Source organism: Vidua chalybeata, chromosome 1, assembly GCF_026979565.1.
Source record: "Vidua chalybeata isolate OUT-0048 chromosome 1, bVidCha1 merged haplotype, whole genome shotgun sequence".
In the NCBI taxonomy this organism is placed as follows: Eukaryota; Metazoa; Chordata; class Aves; order Passeriformes; family Viduidae; genus Vidua; species Vidua chalybeata.
Window position 1 is genome coordinate 120447384 of NC_071530.1, and position 23930 is coordinate 120471313.

The following is a 23930-nucleotide window of genomic DNA, read 5'->3' on the forward strand; positions in this document are numbered from 1 at the left end:
GTAATTGCACAAAGGAACTTTCTATACTGCTACTCCTCTTAGCAACTGGAAAGGCTTTCTCTTATGCTTTTCTGAATCATGTTTCCTGTTGAAAAAAGCAGTGGAATAGATAATGTTACCAAAAGGACTACTCCTGCCATTATCATATACAACACTACTTACCGAGCAACAGAAAAGGAACAAAGAGAAGGAATTTTTTCCCCCCAACCCCGATCTTAAATACAGCTTTTAAAATGTAATCATTTGCAGCGGGAAAACATTTCTCTGCAAAGATGAAAGGCATTTCTGAAGGAGAAAGGAGCAAACTGTTCCCGTCAGTCCGCCAAAGGGATATATGAAACTGAGACTCTGCAAAGTGCTGGGACAAGCCGGGAACCTACCCGCAAGGCTTCAGGGGCACAAAACCCAGATTTCATGAAGCAAAACCAGTCAATGGTTGTTAAAACGCCATGTGGACTAATTAGTTTCACTTCTCCAATTTAGAAAGTCACAGTGGAAAGAGATAGAAGTATCACAGAGAGTTTTGTGGTGAAAAAGCAGCTGTGTAAAAGCAATTTATCTGTGAAAGGAAGCAAGAACAAAAATGCCCGTTTTCTTGCTCTTTCTCCTATTATTCAAATAGCTGAGGTTATGCCTCATTCCTCCAAGCAAAGAGTGTGTATCTGCAGGCTACCTTGGGTAGTTTTTCAAGCAAGACTACAAATAAAGCCTATTATTTGTGAATGGGAAGTGTTGCTTTTTATACAGCTTAATTCACATTGAAAAAAAAAAAAGTGATTTTTTTTCCCTTCTTCTCAGTGGAAAGGAAAAAATAATAGACAGTCAAATAGTATCCTCTGCTCAGTTATCTGAGATTATGAATGCATGCCAAGCCACAGGTTGTTGTCTGAATGAAGAATCCAAATAATGGACACACAAGAAAACGGAAATTCCTGTATACCTACTCCAGTCCTACATGTCTTTTTAAGGTGTGACATATATGTATTTCATACAGTCAAACAGCATATTGCCTTTGATCACTAAGAATCACCATATTTTGCTTACATTCATAACATCCTATGTGGTATTTTGGGTTGCCAAGGAAAACAGAACTGTTAGTTCTTGGCACAAAAGCCAGGGCCCATTTTCTGGCCCCTTTTTGAAATGCATCAAACATACATAGTTTAATGTGTCTTTTGGAGAACAGCAGGGCAAATCATTATCTATAATCTTACCTGGCTTTCTACTAGATATAGTCAACACAGACTTTGTAAGGCAAAGACATCCAACCTAAATGTCAATGCATGCTGTCCCATGCTGAAGAAAAGACAATTTTCCAGACTCTTGAAACCAACCCCCACTGAAAGAAGGCCATTACCTTTTTTGCGCCTTGTTCTTCTTCGACACCATCTCCTATAACAACATACACTACTTTTCTTCCAAATCTTTGAATTATTCGCTCAAAACAACTTTCCTTTCCTGAAAGAAAAAGATCAGACTATTCAAGATAGGTGGTGATGGGATGTTATCAAATAAATAACTTTTTAGCCTGGATCTCCCCAGCCTTTGGAATTCTTAAGCAGAGCTACAAGATGAGAAGAGTCTGTCCCTCAGGATGGTGTATCAAGGCCCACTGCAGCATAGACAGCATACTAGAGGTCCACAGTATGACCTTTCGTGTCTCATTCCCTAATATGACACAGGTTTTGTGGGGAATTTCACCACCAGGAAAATTATCTACCATTTGCTTATAACCAGTAGCTTGATTTCAGTAAATTGACTGAAGCTGAATTGAAATTCTAGCTTTTTCTCCAAAACCTGTGACATGATTAATCACAGCTCCTGAAACAGTAGTACCCTGACTTACAAGGTCATGCAAAAGATTAAGATTTAAATGCCTGTAATCCAATACATGGGCCATGTCCTTGATCCTACACTGGGATCCATTCATATGGGTCATTCCTGCACACATCTAGGGAAATGATCTCAGTGCTCCAGCCCTATGCACAAGTACCACAGAAGCACAGAAATGCTAAGGGTTGGAAGGGACCTTAAAATTCATCTACTCCCAATTCAACCTGGCAGGGACACTCCCACTATAATAGGTTATTTAAGGTTATCCAGGTTATCCAGGCTATCCAAGGCCTTGCCCAACCTGGTCTTGAACACTGCCAGAGTTGTGGCATCCACAACCTCCCTGGGCAACCTGTTTCAGTGTTTCACCATCCTTACAAGTAAAGAATTTCTTCATAATAGCTAACCTAAATTTCCTCTCTTTCAATTTGTAGCCATACTGGGAAGTTTCAGGTATGGTACTGAGAAGACAAAAGAAAGCAAAAGCCTAAAACTGAGTTTTCTCAAATGTCCCCATTCTGAAAGGTCACTTTCAGAAAAGTCTGGCCACTTTCAAAGTCTGGCCATGGGACATGCTAACCTGTGTGTCTACAGCACTGGGTGGGGAAAATTGTGTTTTTTTAAGATAGTTATTTCAGCTAAAGAGCAATAAAAGCATAAGAAAAAGTAGGCTGGAAATTAAATGAAATCTTCTAGCCATTAAAAGCCAAACTACTTAATGATATAATTTAACAGTGGCACTAGGTGTAAGAAACCTCCAACACTAAGTTGAAACAGTGCTTGAATATTACAAATCGTGTCATGTTACAAAAACTCCATGGTTTCCTGTGACAGTCAGTGACAGAACGCATTTTTCCAAAACCACCCTTCTATCCCATGTACCTGAAGTCACAAGTGAAGATTTATTAAAATATGTTTTAATTAAAATGTGTATTTAAAGCATTATATTTCAAAGCTATAATTTACTATAAAGTTTTGACAGAGGGCACTGTAACTTTAATATTCAGGAAACATTTTAAGCATTTTATAGGAATGCTTTCAAATTTCTCTGTAAAACTCTGAACCAATTTTTGTTTTGTCTTGTTAAAAAAATCAAAAATATCCCACTTGAGCTTGCTGTATTATAGATACTTAAGAACACATGAAAAATGTGTTCTTGTGTGCCACAATAATGAGGGAATCTGAGACAGAACAGATATGTCATAATCACATTAAAAACTACAAACACCATTGCCATCTGGTCTGGGGTACTTCCACATACTCAGAATAACATCTTTTATACTGAACCAGAAAACAGAAATAAACATTTGCCTGGCTGAAGCTTATTACAGTCAGCATGAAGAAACTTAAATAATTACATTCTGCTGCAAACATTCTTGCTTCTGGTAAATTGTTTACCAAAATTTTCTCCAGAGCCCATGAAAAGAAATGAAGCCAGGGCTTACCTTTACAGAATTTCTCCTACTGCTACTCCAGGGAGACTTCAATGTTCTGTACTTACCACTTCTTAAAACCCTTCTCAGCTGCTACACAGCCCCACAGTTTTGAGAAATGATGAGAAAAAAGCAGCTACATTTCTTTCTAATAGAGGCTGTACCACTGTTAATAGAGCTATACAAAGCTTTCTGTGCTGGATCATCACACATTCGAAAAGCACTTTTAGGATGCTTTAGCAACGTTCCATGAGGATCAGGTGTTACTAATCTCTGTATCTGCTACAGTGAAAGCAAGTTAGAATTAAATATAGACTACAATACTTTTCTTTTTAGAAATACAGCTTTAAATGTATCACAACATGATGAAAATAGCTCACCTATTTTAGTTGCACTGTAAATATTCTCTATGGGAAATACAACTCCTAGTCCATACAACAAGACTTTTGCCAGAGCTGGAATTAGCTGAGTAGTTGTTACAAGAATGTTCACACAGTTTGTCCTATGGAAGAGAAAATGCAAATATCCTTTTTTAACTAAACAGAAACAAACAAATAAACAAACAAAAACAATAGAAGGAAAATCTTACCCCTCCCAAAAGAACCCCTCAACATTATTATTACCACTTTAAAAGAACTTTTTTTTTTTTTTTTTTTAACACTGTACTGAGGAACAAGGTGCGGCATGGTCAGATCAGAATAAAAAATTACGATAAGGTCCTCCAGTTTCAGCATTTTGCCCACCACACCAGACAGCCTCTTCCAGATCATCATCAGACACCCTAGAGCTTCCTTCCTACTCTTAATACTCACCTTGAATGTATGAGGGTGAGTGCTTTCAGTGCAAGTGTTAACCAAGAATCTGTCAAAGCTTCAATTTCTGCTCTTAGTTGCAACCAAGCCTCTCTTTTTGCTGGACCAAGAAGACCTGTGGAGTAGACAAGGGCATGTCTGCACTGGTATTAAGTAGTGCTCTGTCATTTTCCTTTGCTTTCACCAGCTCAGACAATTTTCTGCACAGTGCAAACTAAACACTCACTAAACACTCCTAAAAAGGAGTAGAAACCAGGTCTTCCCATTTACGACCTCTAATCCGTGTCTGTTAGACCCTCCAGAGTCACTTGCCTCCAACGTTATTTTTGTAGGTGTTGTATATTTCTTTTACTCGTCTGTAGCGGAAGGCCAGTTTCCGCATCCAGTCCACTCCTCCGCGCACGCCGGTCGCCAGGCACAGATTGGCACTGGTGGCAGCCGCGGGAAAGCCGTCTGTTCCGAAGTTATATGTGCTGGGCAGAGATAAAAAACCCCACAGATTAATAAAAGGCAACAGGCTACATTGAACCACCAGCTACCCACTTGGCTGGGTTGCAAAGAAGACAGTTAGAAGAGAGTAGGCTACTGTGAGCATTCCAGCAGCCCATCCCTTGCCCAGGAAGGAATTTGCAAAGCAACTTTTTATCTTAATGAGTTCTCTTGTACCTTAAATCTTGACCGTTGTCATCCGAAGACACGTCGTCAATGTGAACCTGGTCGCATTCCTAAGGTGACAGAGAGATTTTATAGTTTTCTTTATTTTGCTAATCTTGAAAACAAAGCTATAAAAAAAAAAATCTATGAACAATCAGGGATATTTTTAATTGTGGAAATCAGTAGATGGCAGTCTTGTTAAAACAACTATTTTACCTATTCCTTGTGCTCATTTCTTAGAATAAATGCACACCGTCATTAGCTACTACTATTAAATGGCTTTCCAAAAACACATTTTTGTGTTTAGAAAGGAAAGCGGTTAAAAACAATTAGCATATGTGTTCCATAAATGTTCTTGTAGCTTTTCAGGTACCTTAAAACATCATGCTGCTCAAAGCTGATTCAGTCAGTGCATAAGTGTAACTGAAACCAGACATTTTGGTAAATGTAACATATTAGAAAAATTAAACCTGATGCTAACCGCCAATGAAATTATGACCTCTGATTGCTGTTGAGCCACACACCAACACAGCCTGAGGCCAGTGTTTCAGAGGAGTGCAGATGAAAAATCTGTTCCTAGTTTGCCATTCATTTGAGAGTTGTGAGTTTCCTTCTCTCTCTTTGGTCTTAGTGCATGAAAGCAGCATGCAAAGATGAAGAAAATCTGAACAGAAATACCCAAATCAAACCATCTTTCTTCAGCTGCTTGCCTGCAAACTAACGCAACACATTAAAAATTAGCTTTGTCCATCACTAAATTAAAAATTGCAATGTATATTGTTTATGCACAAAAATTCATTGAAACATTACTATTAACATTTTAAGTGTTGGCAGGAAAACAAATAAACCTCTGACACTCTAGATCAATATCAATTCAATGCTTGTAACAATAATGGATTTCAATTATTTTAATAATTTCCTCTTTTCTCTCCTAATGTGAAGTCCTATAACAAATATGATCTATTTTAAAGATGAAAATATTGCAATCCTTTATTTTTGTGTTGCTTTCCTCTGAACAAATTTTTCTCTCTCCATGGATTTGTGAGGAAGGGAGGGATGATAGAAGTGGAAAGAAACTCAAACCAGCTGTTCCCTAACAGAATTAAAATCATGACCCTCAACCCTTTTTCTAAAACATCTATTTTCCAGCCAACCCTCTCCCAGCAAGCAGCAAGCTCCAAGGAGGAAAAGACTTTGACCCTGTAACCTTCTCCTCCTCTCCTGAGGTCAACAACCTCAGATAAGAAAAAAGCTGAAGAAGCCTATGTGGCCTCACATGGTGGCTGTGGATTCTAGATTTTTAAAAACACTGGTTTACAAAAAATGCCTCAGAAACCTGAAATGTTTTGAAGAAGAAGGTGTGGTCTTTTGCACTTGTACAACATATTCTTACTATAATGCTTACTCTTCTGTATCTTACACATAGGTAGCTTGTGCTAAAGAGAGAGGTAGTAGTGACAACCAGCACAGGAGAGACAATATTACATTTGCTCATATTTAACCAGCATACAGTGAATTTCCTCCTTAGGCAGACAAAATGCATTAGATGTACATTCACAGCTGAAACTGCAAGTGTGAGCATATGCTGCCAGGCTTTGAAAATCAACTTGGCTGAAAAAAGAGCCAGAAGCTTCTTCAGCAAGTTATCAAATTCCCATAATTTTTTACTGTTTTTCTGTTTAAAACCTAGAGCAAATGCCCATCCAAAAGCACACCACATTAACAATTCAAATATGAGCTGAGTGTAAGCTAAAGAAGCAACACCCTCCTGAATTCATTAGTTTCCCACTTTAGTTATTCTTCTACTGCTCAGTGATTTTTCCTTCCCCAGCTTCGAAACTATGAATGACAACTGCAACAAGCTGCTGGAGAAGAGGACTCAAAATAGAAATCTGTGAATAAGAAACTAGTTTTTTTTTTGTAACCACAAAACTAAAGGAAGGAGTAGAAGCTCATCTTCTCAAAGGAGCAGATGGAAGAAGGAATAACTCAAAAAATTTCCAAATTCAACTCTCTCAGGGAAAAGATGGAGGCAGGAAGAATGAGACCACTACATCTTAGATACCGTAGTTAGAGAGAACCTGGGGAGTTTTAATTCACAGCACAAGCTTTGGATCATGACATTCTCCCCTTCTGTCTAACCATCTGCATGGTAGGTAGAAAGTGAGAACCGCAGTGATATATTAGAAGTAGAAGTTGTGGCATCAAAAGAAAGAATTATTTTGGAGAGAAATGCCCAGAAAATAAATCTGAGACTAAAAACTGGTAGGGCAAAGGTACAGAAACAGAGTCACGAAAGGAAGAAAAAGGAAGAAAATGTCACAAGCACTGCAAATTTTGGACAAAATATTTACTATAATAAGAGAGAGATAGTCCTCTTTTGTCAGGAATAAAAGAAGAGAAAAAAAGTCAGGAAGGGAACAAAGCACAAGAGATACATGTTATAATTTGGAAAGGATTAAAGCCCAATGTGATTGACACTATGTTACAGCTAAAGGGAGGTCACAAACAGTGCACGACTGTTTTGTTCCTTTTGAGTGGCAGGGCACGGCTTTGAGGCTAAATGTGAGCTTTGAGTGCCAGGTATTTTTTCACGCTGTCTAGCTGACTTCGGCTTTGGGCTAATGAGTGATGGCTGCATTTTTCCATCCCTTAACATGGTAAGGAAAAACATTCATTTAGCAATTGCTCTTTTAGCAGAGAAGTTATTTAAGAGTAATTCTTCAAAGAAGCCAATTACCCACTCATCATTAATTGGTGTGGTCCATTCTTCCATCAGAACCTCTTGTATTTGTTTTCACCTGCTTGGTTTGTGTAGAACATTCTATTTGTGAGCTACCTGAGATACTACTCAGTCCTCTGATTAGATATAAGCAAGCACACACAGAGTCAACAACTTAAAATAACAGTTAGCTCAATATGCACCATAATCAGGGATATGGTAAAATACTGCCCAAAAGATAAAGTATGCCCTTCAAACCAGAACATTTTCACAAAGGTGTGTATATAAACATAGACTCTAAAATCCTCAAGTACTTCTCAGAAAAGCTTCTGTGAGGGGAGATGACTTATAGCTAAATGGCCATCCAGAGGTGGCGGGGGGGGGAAGTTTGTTTGCAGGCTCACCATTTCAAACTTTCATAAATGTATTTGACATTTTTGTAAAATTTTCATAGGAAATATAGTACTAGAATTCTCCCTCTAATTCTCTGGCAAAGTGAGATCTGAAACAAATACTGAGAGTCCCTGTAGAAACACTGTTATTTATGCAGATGTATTTTATTATGACAGGATCAGTTTATCAGTCAAGTCCAAAGCAGAAAATTAAAATTGTGGGATTCTCTTAAAATAGGCTGAATTGGCAAATAAGGAGCAAAATATCCTGTGGCTTACATATAAAGCCTATGCAGCTAGCTGTGTTTTGCTCCTAAACATGTTGACCTTGCAACTTCAGTGTATCCAGTTTGAAATCTTCAGGAGGAACTACAAGTGATAACATGTTTGTACTGAAGATTTGTATTTCAGCCAGACAGGCTGAGATACAGCTCTGCATTTTTGGATCAATCCCTGGAAAGCAAAATCCACTTGGTATTGTTTAGAAGTAATATTTTGAGGGAAAAGGGGATTGTCAGCATGCGTAACCTGGCAAATCTACCAATAGTAGCTTAAGAAGTTACTGCCCGTGCTGTCCTTTTTTGCTCTTTCACACAGCTGGCTTGCATGGATCCATGTGTTTGTGTCCCTCAGACCTTTCTGTGCCACAGCTGGTAGCTTAGATTGAATCTCCTGCAGCAGCTCAATTAAACCAACAGATGTTGCATGGAATAGCTGAGATTTGTTCCTCCATTCCCTTCTATCAGCTCTGCTCTGGGGCTCGAAGCAGCAGCAGATACGCACTTGCAAGAGCAACTTAAAGCTGCTGCAACCATTTGCTAAGTGAGTGTCTCCAGTGAAATGCAGCAAGGCAAAGACAAATTGCAATCAAAAATGAATGACTAGGTGAGTCTAGCCCAAGATTTGTACATGGAAAGCTTATGTCTTCTCCCCGCTCCATTCCCAAAGCATTTGTTAACTTCTTCCTGCTGAGTTTTCCTCCTTTTCTCTTCTGTTTTTGTACAACAAGCCAAAAACTCCCAGAGATGCTCCACAGTAATCATTCACAGCTCTTAAAATGCCTGGACCTATGTAGTTCTCTATAATCATTCCTTTAAACTAACTTAGGATCTTTATAAAGATTCATATGCAAAGCATTAACTTATGGCAGAAATGTTCTGCAAATATTTATATTACTTTGCTCCTTCACTACCACCCGTCAGGTTGTGTACTTCTGCCATAATTATGTAAAATATGCTTCACTACTCAACTTACTATAGGAAAATTAATAATAATAATAAAAAGAGAGATTAAGGCTGTTATAATAGTTCTCTTATCTGTGCCAATACTACATGCCAAGTGGAGTGACGCAACAGCTAGCATGCTGATCCTCTACATTTCTGTGTTACAAAAGTAACAAAAATAAATCTAATAATTCTGCTGTCTTTGAATAAACACTGACATAAGGTAACTCTGGAAAAGTCTGCACATTATAGAGAGGAATAACATGAATAACATTAACATAACCTCATAGGATGCTGAAATATTACAGTTTCAAATCTGCTGATTGTAGCTAAAAAACATTTTCACATTTGGTTAATCTGCTTAATTTACCGTGAGAAAACTAACACCACACTGCCAACTAATTGTTCCAATACCTTAGACTGCAAAGTCAAACGAGAGAGGGGAAAAAAACCCCAACCAACAACTACCCTTCAGAATGAGCTATTTTCATTTTGCCTTTACATCAGCAGGCCCATTGAGACATCCTGGAAGCTGGCCAACTCACAGGAAATGATTGCTGGGATTCTCTGTTCCTCTCATATCTGTCATTACGCAATTATATCCACTGCTTCATTTTCCCTACTGAACAGTAGAGAAATTTGGTCATGTACATGTGAGAACAGATCTAGCAAAACAAGTTAAAGATGCAATCCTTTATAAATATGAAGTATCTGTAAAAAAAAAAAAAAAATTAAAAAAAATCCCCAAGTGTACACTGCAGTGATTTTAATGCAGCTTTTTATGACAGCAGTACCTCTGTTTATGTCTTTTCCAGGAATAAGATATATATACGCTTTTAGTTGTATATACCCTTTAAGACTATTATCTACTCTACAAATACTCATCACTCCTATTAGCCATCACAACGTGCTTCTTTCAGAATCACAGAGTTACAGATTGTCAGAATTTTTTTTTTGCCAGGCAACAATTACGTATTTCAAAGCTAGGTTGTGAACGCCCCATGCCCCCATCTTTTTACTCATAGTTGTGACCACATGCACCAACATTATTTTCCAGCATTTATTAAGCTTTAGCAGTCAACCTTTGGTTTTCACTTGACTAGAAGGATAAAATCTCTGGTATGTGCAGGTTGGAAAATTGAACAACAGCACATCTACATCCTCTGTGTGTGTGTGTATATATATACACATACACATATGTATAGTATGAAATGTGCCTAATGCTTCCCCACTGTACTTCTGTGCTTGCTAAATACACAAAACCCTCTGCACTTCCTTTCAAGCCAAGGCAACAAAGGCTGAAGTGCTGAGCTTCCTAAGCCGTCATCGCGGAGCGCCTGCTAACGCACAGCACAAATCCATGTGAAAGAGCAGCCACTGCGGTTCGCAGCTTCTCAACGCTGGCACTCAATTGGCAGGACCTGTCATCTCTGTCTAGCCTGCACTTTGTGACCCTAACATTTTCTCTTCTTTCCCACCACAATTATTCGGTGCTGAAGAAAAAAGGTGCAGATTACCTGTGGGTCAGGCACAGGATATTAAGAACAAAGAGTGTTCTTGAAATCCACTTCATTCTGTCTGACAATTGTGGATGAACAGTCAAGGAATTAAATTGGGCTGTGAAGGCTTTCAAAATGCTCCCATTTTAAACTTAAGACTATAAAGAGAAGCTTATTATTTTAAAAAAGTCCACAAAAACCCTACCAAAATCCCCCAAATCCTATATTTTATTGTTAAATAGAACATCAGAACAACAAAAAAATTATTATCTATATAAATTATCTAAATAAATTTATTATATATATAAATTATTATATCTATATTAGCTGTTATAAATACTGAGGACTAAGAACTGGAATTATTTACAAACTCTTTTTCATGGCCAATGACTTTAAAGTACTCTCCTGCACTGAACATGTAACCCTTTTATAGCACACAATGGATGCCATTCTTTTCTAATAGAAAAAGTGATTAAAATTCTATTTTGCTTGCTCATATCAACAAATGCATTTGGATCAAATATGATACTCTTGAAGTAAACAGTGTATATTCCAAAATACAGATCTTATTCTGCAACTTGTGTTTATTGAACTAGCTACACTAAAATCAAGGTTTACATTTTCATTTCAACTACATCTTGTAACTGGAAGAATCCTATTTAAAATAAAACATGACATAAGGAAATATCTACACGGCAACTGCAGTGGGTAGAGTAGAGTGTCTCTCTAAAAATCAGTTTTTGCTCCAACTCTGACAATGTAATTTGTTGTTTTTTTCTATTATGTTATTCTATTTCTGTATATTTTGCAGGAAGGGAAGAGGAAGGGGATGTCAAAGAAAAAAATTTACCAATAGATAGAAACAGCTAAATAAAACTCAAGTGAATCTGCTTGAAGGATGTGTTTTATTCCTGGAGATAGTGGTGTTAAGTTTAAAGTGTCAAATTAATTGTATTTTAAAAGGCCGGCACTTCACATGTAAATACTTTCTTTATTATATGATTCCTATTATCTGCTAATATATACTTTTGCAAAGAGAAAAAAACTCTGTGATTAATGGGAGACAGTGAAAATAAAATATGAAGATATTTTAAGAAGAAAAAAAAGCCATGAATCTCATCAAAATGTAATGAATTATTCCCTAACTCATTAACTTGAAAGTACACTTTTAGGAACATATAGATTTTGTTGAAACTATATACACTAAAGATTGTTAAAATATATTTAAAATTTAAAGGACCTAAAAATTAAACTTATGAAAATAATTATTTTTCCACAAAAGCCTTAAAATGTCTCATTTCTCTGGAAATGAGGGGTTCATGTGGAAATTTTCACAAGGTAACCTAAGCTGAGTCTTTCAGTTCCACATGACCAATTAATTCAAACTTGCAGGGCCTTGATGCTGTTGATAATATTCTAAATGCATATGTTTGAAATGAAAGCTGAAATACTTTGAGGAAGTGAGTCTCCCATCTTTGTAATTGTGTGCTAATGAGACAAAGCCAGGCTTTAACATTCTCTCTACTAGCCTTGCCAGTATGGACAGCAAAAGCATTTTTTATGGGCAGCCTGAAGACCTTCCCAGAACCCTTTGGTTTTTCTCTTTCCTTTTCTTTCCCACTCCCAGTGTTGTGGGGCAGATGTTGGCCCTTGTGCTGCTGCTCAGTGGCAGAAGTGGGGAGTGAGCTGACCCATCACTGCCTTGCCCAGCCAGAAAAGAGGACAACAATCCTTTGTCAGAGCTTTAAGAGTGTCAGCTAGAGAGACAAGAGTTTTTGTGCCACCTTATAGCCTGTGGTGGTCTAACTCCAGGGAGAAGCAACAGAAAGGTGAATAAAGTGATAAAGTGCCACGAGCATGGTAGGCTCCTGCATATTTCAGCTCAGATGTACATCTGAAAAGAACAACCCATGTGATCCTCTTGAGAAAGGAAATCATATAGGCTGTATTTTTAGTGGCACCTAGCATGAAGGTACTTGTCATTTGACATGTGAAAGAAATTAAGTGGTTAATAAGTTGCATAAGCCTATAGGAATGGTCTTCTCAAGTGAGCAAAGGAGGTATTTGTTATTCTTTGTAGCTCTAACACTCAGGAACTACAGAAGCACATTCCACAACAGGCAGGCATCTTGCATTTCAGACGGGTTGAGGCTTTTAGCTGTGTTTTGCACACACCAGCAAAGCCACAGTTCTGCCTGAATTAAGACTTTGTTTTGCATTTTTGTTCATTTACCTACATGTGTGATATAATTTAGTCCCACATCCATGAAGTGGAACTTCATTAACTTTCTGCTAGTCACTCATGGTAGTAGTATCACAGATGAGAAACTATCGGGAAAACTCTGTGCTGTGATTTGTACTTCCTTTCCTCTCTCCACCCTTCCTTCCTGCACTGCAACTGAGCTGTTCTTGAATTGCTACTGTGGAAAATTAAATGCAAATACATGGGCTTTGTGAATCAGTCTGAATGTTCCCTGTCCCTCAGCACAGGGAACTGCTCTGATGCCTGGAAGGGAGTTCACAATTGTTGACGAGTTCCTTAGAAAGTGAACTTGTCTTTGCCAACTATTCACAGAACTTATAGTACTTTAAAAATAAGGTTTATATCTCTAAAAATAAATTTAATGCTGTTAAAAGGTTTTGGAATAATTACATTTGGCTTTCCCAGAACTCTCAGTTGATGAAGAACTATCAGAAGTTGAATCACATGCTTCTCATACAGCATCCCTAGCCACTATCTGGTGAGGAGGTTCCCATTACAGATATCACAAAAATCAGGAGGAGGTGAACTCTTATTTCAACCAAATGAGAATAGTAATTTTGGAATAGATATTCCTCTGTAGGGACCTGATGACTCCGCTCTGGGTGACCAAAGATTTGTTCAGCTGCCATCCTTATGGTATTTGGGGGTGGGAGGAAAATAATTCAATCAGCTCTGTTTGAAGCTTTCCTCTCCCTGAAACCATTCCTTGTATCTCACCAGGAATAAGGCTTATTCAACAATCTTTCATGCAATTGCTTATTTTTTTGAGTCTGATGGCCCAGAAGTCTATTTTCAGTATGTTCTACAGTCCTTTCTATGTATGGTGGTTTTTTTTTTTTAAGAAGTGACCTCAGGTGCCCCTTATTCAACATCTAGCTAACCAATTAGGAAATGAAGAGCCAAAGGGTTGCTAAGACTTTCCAGGATCCATCCTCCAATCACAGCCAAATCAGACCAACTCTGCCAAAATCACATTCATGCCTCAAGGAAAACAGATATTTCTCACAGCAGCAGAACTAGACCTAGAGGTCTGAATATGAGCTTCTGTCCACTTTTTATTACTAAATGAAGGTCATCTGGCAAAAACAATCATGAATTATTACATTCAAGTCACCAAGAGCTGATTCCACTTTCAGCTCACCTTTAACTATTATACTCTTTTGAAAATTCTTCTCAAGCAAAAAGTTTTTCTTTCATGGATTGTTTTTAAAATATTTCTGTTGAAGAAACGTTTCTTAGCATTTTAAAGAATGCACACATTATTTTTCTATTCTGAGAGAATGTGAAATGTAACTTTCTAAGAAATTTATTTTCTTTGGTATCATTGGTCAATATTTACTTATTTAGCATCTTTGGTCAATATTTACTTTTAGGTTGGTAAACCTATCCCTTTATCTCAGCAGTGGTTGACCTCCACTTATCAACAACATAGTTGCTTTATAGTGGATTTTTTTTCTTTTTTACTGACATTGACACATCTAGGCTGATTTTCTTCCTTGCTGGCACATCATTGGTGATCCCAGCACAACAAAGCAAATTTATGTCATCATGAAAAAAACAGGTTTTGCAACGCTCCGAGATAAATTTACAAACAAAATGCTTTAAATAGAACTGGGGTACTTGTCCACAAGGAAAAAAAAAGAGCAGGAAACACTCAAAGCAAATCTGTCATATTTACTTCTTAAAAGAGCTACTACTTATTTAGTTTAAAAAAAAAAACCAACCAAACAATAAAAATAATAACAACCCCTTTCGTATTCCAACAACTTAACTTAGGAATGCTGGAACAACTAAAACCCACGAAGTTGCTCTATGATTGTAAGAGAATCATTAAATTCTATGTAACTTTAATCCTTATTTTGGATGGAAGACAATACCAGCTCTACTGGTGGTGCTGCAGACTTAATCAGTGGGTTAATCTTTTTAGCATTCTGAAACATTACCACAAATCAAATGTAAACGGGATAACTGTTAATACTAAGTTCATAAATATTTTAATGCATTCTCCATCACAATTTTCTTCTAATAATATCATTTCAAAAACCATAAAGATGTGAAAAATAGAGAAGTGATATAGGGAATAATAGAATTTATAAAAAATATAAATAAAGTAAATAATTATAAAATTATACTAAATTCTGATTCAGTGATTTTTTTTTTCCTTTCTCCTCAATTCTTTTAATTCATATCTACCAATATTTTATGTTCTGCCATGGACTTTGGTATAACTTTGAGGTAATTTTACTGATTTCTGAAGCATTTTTTCACACCCCTGCAACTGAAAGCCTAGAAGTCTCACTTGCTTTATGGTCAAGAGAAATGAGTTATTAAACAATACTCACAATCACAGGTAACTTGTTTTAGAACAGCAGTATTTAGAAGAGCAATACTCTGATTTACTGTTGTTCTGATTTCTTCTTTTTCAATGGGTTACCACATCATTTTGTAAACATAATTTGTCACCAACACCAGCCAGAGTTCTCTGTAGCTACTTTTTGCCTTTCTTTCAGATCTGTTATTCCTGCTGAGAGAATCTACTAAAGAAGAATTTTTCATACTGACACCAACTGTAGTCTTGCTGTGAATAACCACATTCCCATAAAAATCATTCCATTTATTGCAAAGTTGTTGGCAGACCATAGGAATAATAGTCAACTCAGGAAACCTTTTATCCTGAAATCACACAGCTTTAACCCTTTGCACAACCACATGTAGTTCATACATAAAAGCTATATTATCACACTGCTATTTAATTTCATTGTAAAAGCTTTTCTGTTGTTAGCAAAGTTTTAAAATTATCTTTTCACAGTACTTCACTTAAGTAAAATTTAAGTAATATTTTTTAAAAATACTGAATTTGAATTAATCAAGCAGTATTCAGGGTTTTTTCTCAGTATACACTGTTGTATTAAAAGTTAGATACTCTTTCCCAGTACATGAAATATTACATACCATTTGAGTGTGGTTTTGATTATAAAGTAAAAATTTGCATCCATACAAAACTTTTTTGGTTTTTTTACCCTCCTATGGTAAAGAAAGATTTAAGAATTTGTAATATAATTAAAAAATTAGAACTAAAACCTGTTTGCTTTATGATTTTTTTGTGGAAAATACTTCTGCTGGTCATTATATTTGCTGTGTTAAATACCAAACTAATGGAGATTAGATTCAGGAAAGCGATGTTAGTTCTGTTAGTTAATCCTCTCGACAGTTTGGGAGTCAGAGGTTGCATTCAAATTTCTGTCTGAATTTATTAAACTGACAGAACAAAAAAAAAAAAAAGGTGGTGTATGTTTTCACTGTCTATTTTATTCTGCTTGTAAATCCTTGTGTGTAGGTAATCACAGCTTGATTTATGCTTTATTCATTTGACCAAGGCAATAATGGGAGTTTTGGACTTGTGAACACACCTTCAAGAAAAAGATATACATTTTGTTCCAATAAATGAATTTAAATATGTGTATTTTTAAAGTTTTCTAAAGCCAAAGAAAATTCCTAGAAACTGTCTTTCTCATCTTCTAACTGCTGCTACAACTTTCTCTCCCCCTTGCCCAACAGTGCTAGGGAAGGAGTGATTCCCCTGTGTATCCATACTTTACATTCACACTGTGAATTATACAAATGTGCAGAAGAAAAAGAGATCTTTTAACTGATTGAAGGGATTTTCTGCTGTTCAGAAAGCATCATTTGCTTAGATAAGGCTGATCTTTCTCGTGCCAGCATTTCAGCTGAGCCAGTACTCTGCAGTCTGCTCCTGCTGTCAGTGAACACGCTTGAATTCTCATCCCCTGACTGCACAGTGCCACAGGTAACCTTCACATAATACTTGGACTGCCTTGTTCTGACTGGACGAGGATCTTGGAAAACCCAAAAAAATAAAATAAATGCTCCATTCCTTCAATACTTCATTGTTTCTTTTGTTAAACTTTTTGTCTACATTTTTTAAGTCCTCGTTAATGCCTCATGCTTTAACAGCACACTTTAAGGTAGCTTTAGTCTACTATAGGATCACCCAGCCTCTTGAACATATCTGAAGAAAAATTTTATAAATGCAATTAAAAACAGTCAAATCTTACTTTAAGCCACAGAAAAATAGAAGTGATACTGCAATGAGTAAAGGAAATAATGCTCGCCCCCTTTCTTTACAGTTTCATTAGACCATTGAACTGGATGAAATTCAGATAGAGGCCTTATTGTAACCACACTGAAACAGTAGAAATCTCCTGAGACTGTGAAACTCAAACATTTTGGGAACCAACTTCAAGCACTCTTTTCGTGCTTTTAAAAGAAAATGAAAGAAAGAAACTTCTATTTTTTTTCCCTGAGAAAACATTTTAATATAATTGCAACAAAAAAAAAAAAAAAAAAACCAAACAAACAAAAAAACCCCTAAAACCCCAGCACAGATATATTTAAAATTCATATGTATGCATATTTTCATAACATTTAAACATCAGTTATAGCACTCACACATAACCACACCAGCACAAATGGCTTTCATGATATTAAACAACTTGTAAACAGCTTTGTAAATCCATGCCAAATTTAAACCTCGGCTGACAAGAATGATAGAAACCACCTACCATGCATATTGCTAAGATGCTTAAGCTGTGATTTCAAATCTCTGTACTTATGTGAGGATTGGATAATGTACCCTCACTCGGCAAAATAGCATGTCAGGATGACACTTAGTTTCACTAAGCTTTCCTAAAATAATTACATTACATAATTTTCAGAGACTAATCCACTCAAAAACTCAACCCAATTAATTCAAATATGAGATTTTAAAATGGTTCCTACATCACTCAGTAAATATTTTTTCTAAAGGTTGACTATTACACTCTCTTCAGTTTGCCTTCTGGGTTTTTGTATTGGAAGAGTCCAGTGAGGAAAAAAAAAAAACTTTCCACGAAGTAGTGGAATCACCACAAAAGAACTGCATTACGTGAATAGAAAGGGCAGGCTGGGAAAGATATTTGAGTGTGAATTAATGTTGATCTTAGCTGGAATAACTTGCACTCTTTAGCACTCGCAGCTGCACCAGGGACTTGACTGGCTATATAAGATTTTACACATCTGTCAGCTTAATCAGCAAAACACCAAATCTACTGTTCAGGAATGTTATTTTAATTTATTAAACTTTTTAGATTGTAAACTAATAATGGAATACTTAGTGTTATGAACAAGTCTTGACATCTATAATAGTACATAGGATTTTGTTCAGTATTATCAAATTCATAATATTTAAATAAAATGTTTAATAAAAAGTTGTTCACATCAGTTCCATGAAATATTAAAAGCCAAAGTGAAGCCTCTCTACATAAGAATAAAAGGAAAACATTACCATAATTAGTACATTAACTGCTTTTACCATTAGCATCAACTATTTATTAATTTATTTGACATTATTGCTCTATTGTTTCGGATAATTTAATTAATAAAATGAACTTATTCAAATCTGAAATTACAATTCTGGCACTAAGAGGCCTCCAGGATGAATCACATTATTACCTAGTATTGGATCTAATATGATGAACCATCAAGCAGTGAATCATATCTGTGCTTAGGGAACTATTTGCATTGTAGAAAAGCTCCATGGCACACAACAGCAATTTTGTAACCACTCAAAAATAAAAATTCATTAAGGACGCTTTTATGTGTCAGCCATATAACATAAGACAGTGTTTGGAATCTGCTAATGGTTGCAAAGTTCTCAATCTGTTACATTTCTTGCAGTCAGTTTTGCATCTCTTATTTTCCATTTAAAACAGCTCTATTGTTTCATTACTGGCTGTAAGAGAATTTTCAAAGCGCTGTCTCATGTCCTTCGTTACGTAGCAATCTGCACGTGGCCTTTCAGAGCCTGCCTCTGCAGCCCAGCCCTGAGCTTTCTGCTGCAATTGAAGCTGACATATGTGGGGTGGATCTGGGATTCCAGTACCAGACCCTGCCTATACTCAGCTTTGATACAGGTATTGCAATGGCTTCCAGCTGCCTTACCACTGTCCTTCAATACATTATCTCCTGAACTAGCTGATCCTAAATCTGATATTGCACACCCTGCAGAACCTAGCTGCAACAGGGAGGTACAATTGCTACCTGAAAAGCATGCTAGCATTTGGTATTTTATTTCCTGGGAAAGGGACAAGAATGTTCTGTCACTGGAAGGAACACTTTTGAATATATAATTTAGGAAAATACATAGACAAAACATGTTTTGATATTTGGATAGAAATTACTTTTAGTACACCATCTTGGAGATGGGTCTCATACCACTAAAAGTTAGTGCGCTGCCTACCACAAACATTTTGGCACTAGCATGCATTCCACTGACAAGTGGGATGCCATCCAGAGGGACACTGACAGGTTTGAGGTGTGGGCTAATATGAACTTCGTGAATTGCAATAAAGTGCAAGGTATTGCAGCTGGACTGGGACAATCACCCATATGTACAGGCTGGGTGGTGAACTGAGAGAGAGTAGCCCTGTTAAGAAAGATTTACGGATTCCAGTGGATAAAAACCCCTGGATGTAACCTGCACTCCAGAAGCCAATAGTACACAGGGTTACACCAAAAGAGGTGTGTAACTGAAGAGCAATTGAGGGAGGTGATTTTCCCCTTTCCCCTTCTCTGCCCTGCTGAGATCCCACATGGAGAACTGTTTCCAGCTCAGGGGGCCTCAGCAAAGGAAAGAGAGGCAGATGGTGAAGGCAGGCTGAGAGAGCTGGGGTTGTTTAGCATGGAGAAGAGAAGGCTCTGGGATGACCTAATTGTGGCTTTTCAATATATAAAGTGGATTTAGAAGAAAGATGGGGACAGACTTTTTACCACAGGACAAGGAATAAGGGATAGGAAAGAGGACAGATTTGGATAGGTACATGGAAGAAATTCCTTACTGCGAGAGTGGTGAGGCACTTGAACAAGTTGCTCAGAGAAACTGTGGATGTGGATCCCTGGAAGTTGGATGGGGGTTTGAGCAACCTGGTCTAATAGAAGATGTCCCTGACCATGGCAGTGGGGTTGGACTAGATTATTGTTAAAGGCTCCTTCCAAACCAAACCATTCTGTGATTCCATGAAATGCTCTATATTGTACTGGGCAATTTGCATGTCCAGGTATTTCTTCACAAAGCATGCCTGCCTAGTCTTTAGCTGATTTATACTACAGGAATATATAGGTATCCCAAACAGAAGCCCTGGTACCAGCTGACTACATGGAGTTCTTACGAGCTACAAGCTCCCAAGCACAGACACCTGAAACACTGCCATGACTAGTGTGACTGATGCCCTTTTGCTCTAAATGTTGGGGTGATTTTTAACCTGTGTCTTTAAAAATCAGACCTTACCTAAAATGCATGAATAGCTCAAACTGGAACAAATACAACTTACAAAAATCATTAAAAAAAAAACCAAAACAAAACAAAGAAACAAAAACAAAACAAAATTTCCCCCAACAATAGAAAAATTAAACACAACAGAAAACTGGAAAGCTTTCTTGGCTATTTGCAATTTTTTGGTACTTTTTTTCTTTCCCTTGTTTGAATACACATATTTCCTATTGTGTCAGTAGAGAGAAAAGTTGTGCCAGCATGTTCCTGAGGACTAGTAAGTTAAAGAGACAAAGCAGAAACTTTGTTAGAAAGACAGGTACAATTGTACACAATAACAACTGCTATGATCACCAGACTCAACTGCAGCTTTTCTCTCTTGAGTACTTTATGACAGAATGATGACCCTTGTATCTGTAAATATCATCCTTACCATCACCATGATGAGAAGACTAAGGTACAGTGATCAGGAATTACAAAGCATTGGCAACCACAAACACAGACCTCATGTCGTGTCACCTACATAGATATGTATGTCAAATATGCACCAGACAAGTGATTAGTACCTAATGCCAGCAAAGGCTCACCCTATCAATGTTCAGGGCTTGGAGTACAGCTTTAGACACAAAATGACCTTGATCTGACTTTTATTTTGTGGAGAAGTTGAGAAAGCTTTTCTCTCTGGTAATGGTGTTTCACAATCCTCCTTCTGCACTTCCTTGGTCTGACTGCAGCTCCCCCAGATCCTATCACTGACTGTGGATCTCTATAAATCTAGGCAATGTCATACCTGTCATTGCTGTCCAAAGCTGGCTCCATGACATTGCTACAAGGTGTGGATGAATAAATGATGGACTTCTACACTGCTAACAGTGGCCAACCTGCTCTCCCAGCTTGCTTTGGAGCTTGCTCAAAGTCTGCACTTAAGAGCTGGCTTGCATCCAAGCACTTCATTTGTTAGATTATTTGAATCTAGGACCAGATGTGCTAAAATGCTTTCAGAAAGAAGAGCATTTTATCCTACAGTGGTCATGGTTCTTTGAGATGTGCAATAATCTGCATATGGTAAGCCTACTGAATGCAGTAATGAATTCAATAATGTGTATTATCATAATGCCCAGGATCCCAAATCATCCTTTGTAGTGCTACTGTGCTAAAAGTTACCAGTCAGAGTCTGTGGCATATTAAAGTATCCAGGTCTGAGGGGAAATGATTTCCCTTTCTCCTTCAGATTAAAGAAACAGAACATATGGCTGTATTGCTTCAAAGGCATTCCTACAGGGCCCTGCGTGGTACACTGGGGACATAGCAGTGTGCACGGTCACTGAAGGACCTGTGAGGAAAGTCACTTAGTCTCCTGTGGTGTTACTGATACCTACAAAGGAGAAATTTTCAGGCTGATGAAAAGAGGATATATGTTCCTGTCATGAAAAAAGGTCTCCTTGAGTGCCAGAAGTGATTTATAGGGTACATTTGCTTCCAGCAGCAGGGAGGCAGCCAGGTTTCACCTGTAAGAATTGAAGGCAAAGGCCAAAAAGGAACTAACGTTCAAGGAGTTCTCCTCCATGATCAGGCTTTATGTTTATGGATGCTGTCCTGAGTATTAGGTGTTCCCTTACTTATCCCTGAGCTCTGATGATGATCTTTCTGCTCTTGGAAATCCCTGTAGTGCCTGATGCTAGTACAGAGTGCATCCCCATCTGCTTTAGTGACATGGGAGGCCTTGCAATGTGGGCCTTAGTGGTCCTTTATGTTCCTTTAGGGAACAGAAGGGCTCAGCATACTGCTGGATGTCAGACATCTCCATCACATTTCAAGTAAAAAAGCTGTCCTACACACAGTCTTGAGCTTGAAAAGGAATAGGAGGGAGAGGTAGAGTTGATAAATACAGTCTAATGACTGGGGCCCACAAACAAGAGCAAAACTTCCACACAGTCAATTATACAAGAAACAATCCACAAAAAGCAGTTTTCATTTTAAAAAAATCTTATAGTTAATTTCTCCCTATCAACTTCTAGATCTAAGTAAATTCAAGCTAGCAGTTACAGACTGCTACAGGTGTCCTGGAAGGATTTATTGCCCTGTGGGTGGAGGAAGGAGGTTTACAAAGCAAATGCAGAGCATGAGAGTGCAAGGACATAAATTCTGTTTATTCTCTGCTTTAAACTGTGAGAATATGCATCTGTGGAAGACAGCATCTCAATGCTTCATTAAAGCTGGAAATGTTCCCATATGTGTAAAATGCAGGATTTGTAAAATGTCTCTGTATTAATCTAACTTTATTTAATGGAGTGAAGTGGCAGAGAAATGGGCTGTTCTTGTTCTGCTCCTTGGTGCCTGAGGACTGGCTGACCTTGATGGTGGCAGGTGGGCAGGACAGAGAAGTGAAGGTGCTGCCTGGTAGCCAGGCTGGGATGGCAGCACCTCAGCCACTGCTTGTCCTGGGCTGACAGTCCAGCCAGCTGTGGTTAATGACAGAGTTGCATCTTATGGAAATCATCTGCAACTCCAACACAGGCAGCTTTCCAGAGGGGTCCTTGCACCTCTGCAAGGTCCTTGCACCACATATGATAATGTGGTGTCTTAAAGGTTCATGGAAGTGAAGTAACACCCCATTCTTGATGTCATAACAGTTATGCAGCTCTTTTTGACATAAAGAAGAGATTGTGCTCTGAATTTTTTATCACAAATATATTAGATGTGGAACACCAAGTAGATTTTAAGTAACAATCTCAGAAGAAATTAATCAAGGTCGTGATCCTTAATTTTTAGAATATAATTGACTATTCTAATTTTTTCCCAAAGAACCAAAGTTACTGCTTGACAGTAGTACCTTATGTTATTCCCTGATCTTTTATCACTAAGAGAAATATATCAACTAATGTAGCCTGAAAACTCATACCACACTGCCATTCACTATAAATGACTCCCACACACATATCATCACTTGCACAGACTCCACAAACAGAAGTGAATTGTGAACCCATGGGTGTGCATTATATATCCTTCACAAATGGCAGGAAAATTAATACTAATCATGACTATGCATCTATATATTTGTCAAAATATATAGATATATTGAAAAAATATGTGAAAAATTGATTTTTTATAGTATCATTAGAATCTTATTTTGAACCTTCCCATGAAAGCCTACACCAAAAAATGTGAAATGAACAAAAAGAAATAAAAATCCTAGAAGAAAAAAAAAACATGTAATAAAACTACAAATTGATTTGCTTTTAATTACTTCAATAGAATTCAACACAAACCAAAAGAAAAAAAAGTATTCTAAGTGTTAGGTAAGATTAGACAAGAAATGACTTAATAGTGACATATTCAGCTTCAGTACATACCTCTAAAGGAGTAGATCTAATGAGATGGTGTCATTTTAGAACAAAGTTTGCAAAGCACTGAACTAACTTTTTCAAATACGATGTTCCTAATAATTCACTGCCACTGATACCTAGTTATACCTTTAACATACCTAGTTATAATATGCACCTGATATGCCAAAAAATGAATAAACTTTTAAAAGTATCAGTATAAAGATATACAATCTTTAAAGATGCAGATATAATCATAAAATGGTTTTGGTTGGAAGGGACCTTAGAGATCATCCAGTTCCAAGCCCCCTGCCATGGGCAGAGACACCTTCCACTAGACCAGGTTGCTCAAAGCTGCATCCAACCTGGCCTTGCACCCTTCCAGGCATGGGGCATCCACAACTTCCCTGGGCAACCTGTTCCAGTTGTCTCACCAACCACACACTAAA

General features: G+C 37.4%; 1 protein-coding gene across 2 annotated transcripts in view; it reads right to left on the reverse strand.

The window, feature by feature from the left end:
* Positions 1-23930, reverse strand: part of EYA1 (EYA transcriptional coactivator and phosphatase 1) — a 158121-nt gene that overhangs the window by 7585 nt on the left and 126606 nt on the right. For both annotated transcript variants that reach the window (XM_053957106.1, XM_053957114.1), the window contains 5 exons: positions 4745-4803; positions 4391-4551; positions 4079-4193; positions 3647-3768; positions 1358-1458 (listed from right to left, as the gene is read on the reverse strand). In XM_053957106.1, the coding sequence (XP_053813081.1) occupies positions 1358-1458; positions 3647-3768; positions 4079-4193; positions 4391-4551; positions 4745-4803 (558 nt within the window). The remainder of the gene's footprint in view (positions 1-1357; positions 1459-3646; positions 3769-4078; positions 4194-4390; positions 4552-4744; positions 4804-23930) is intronic.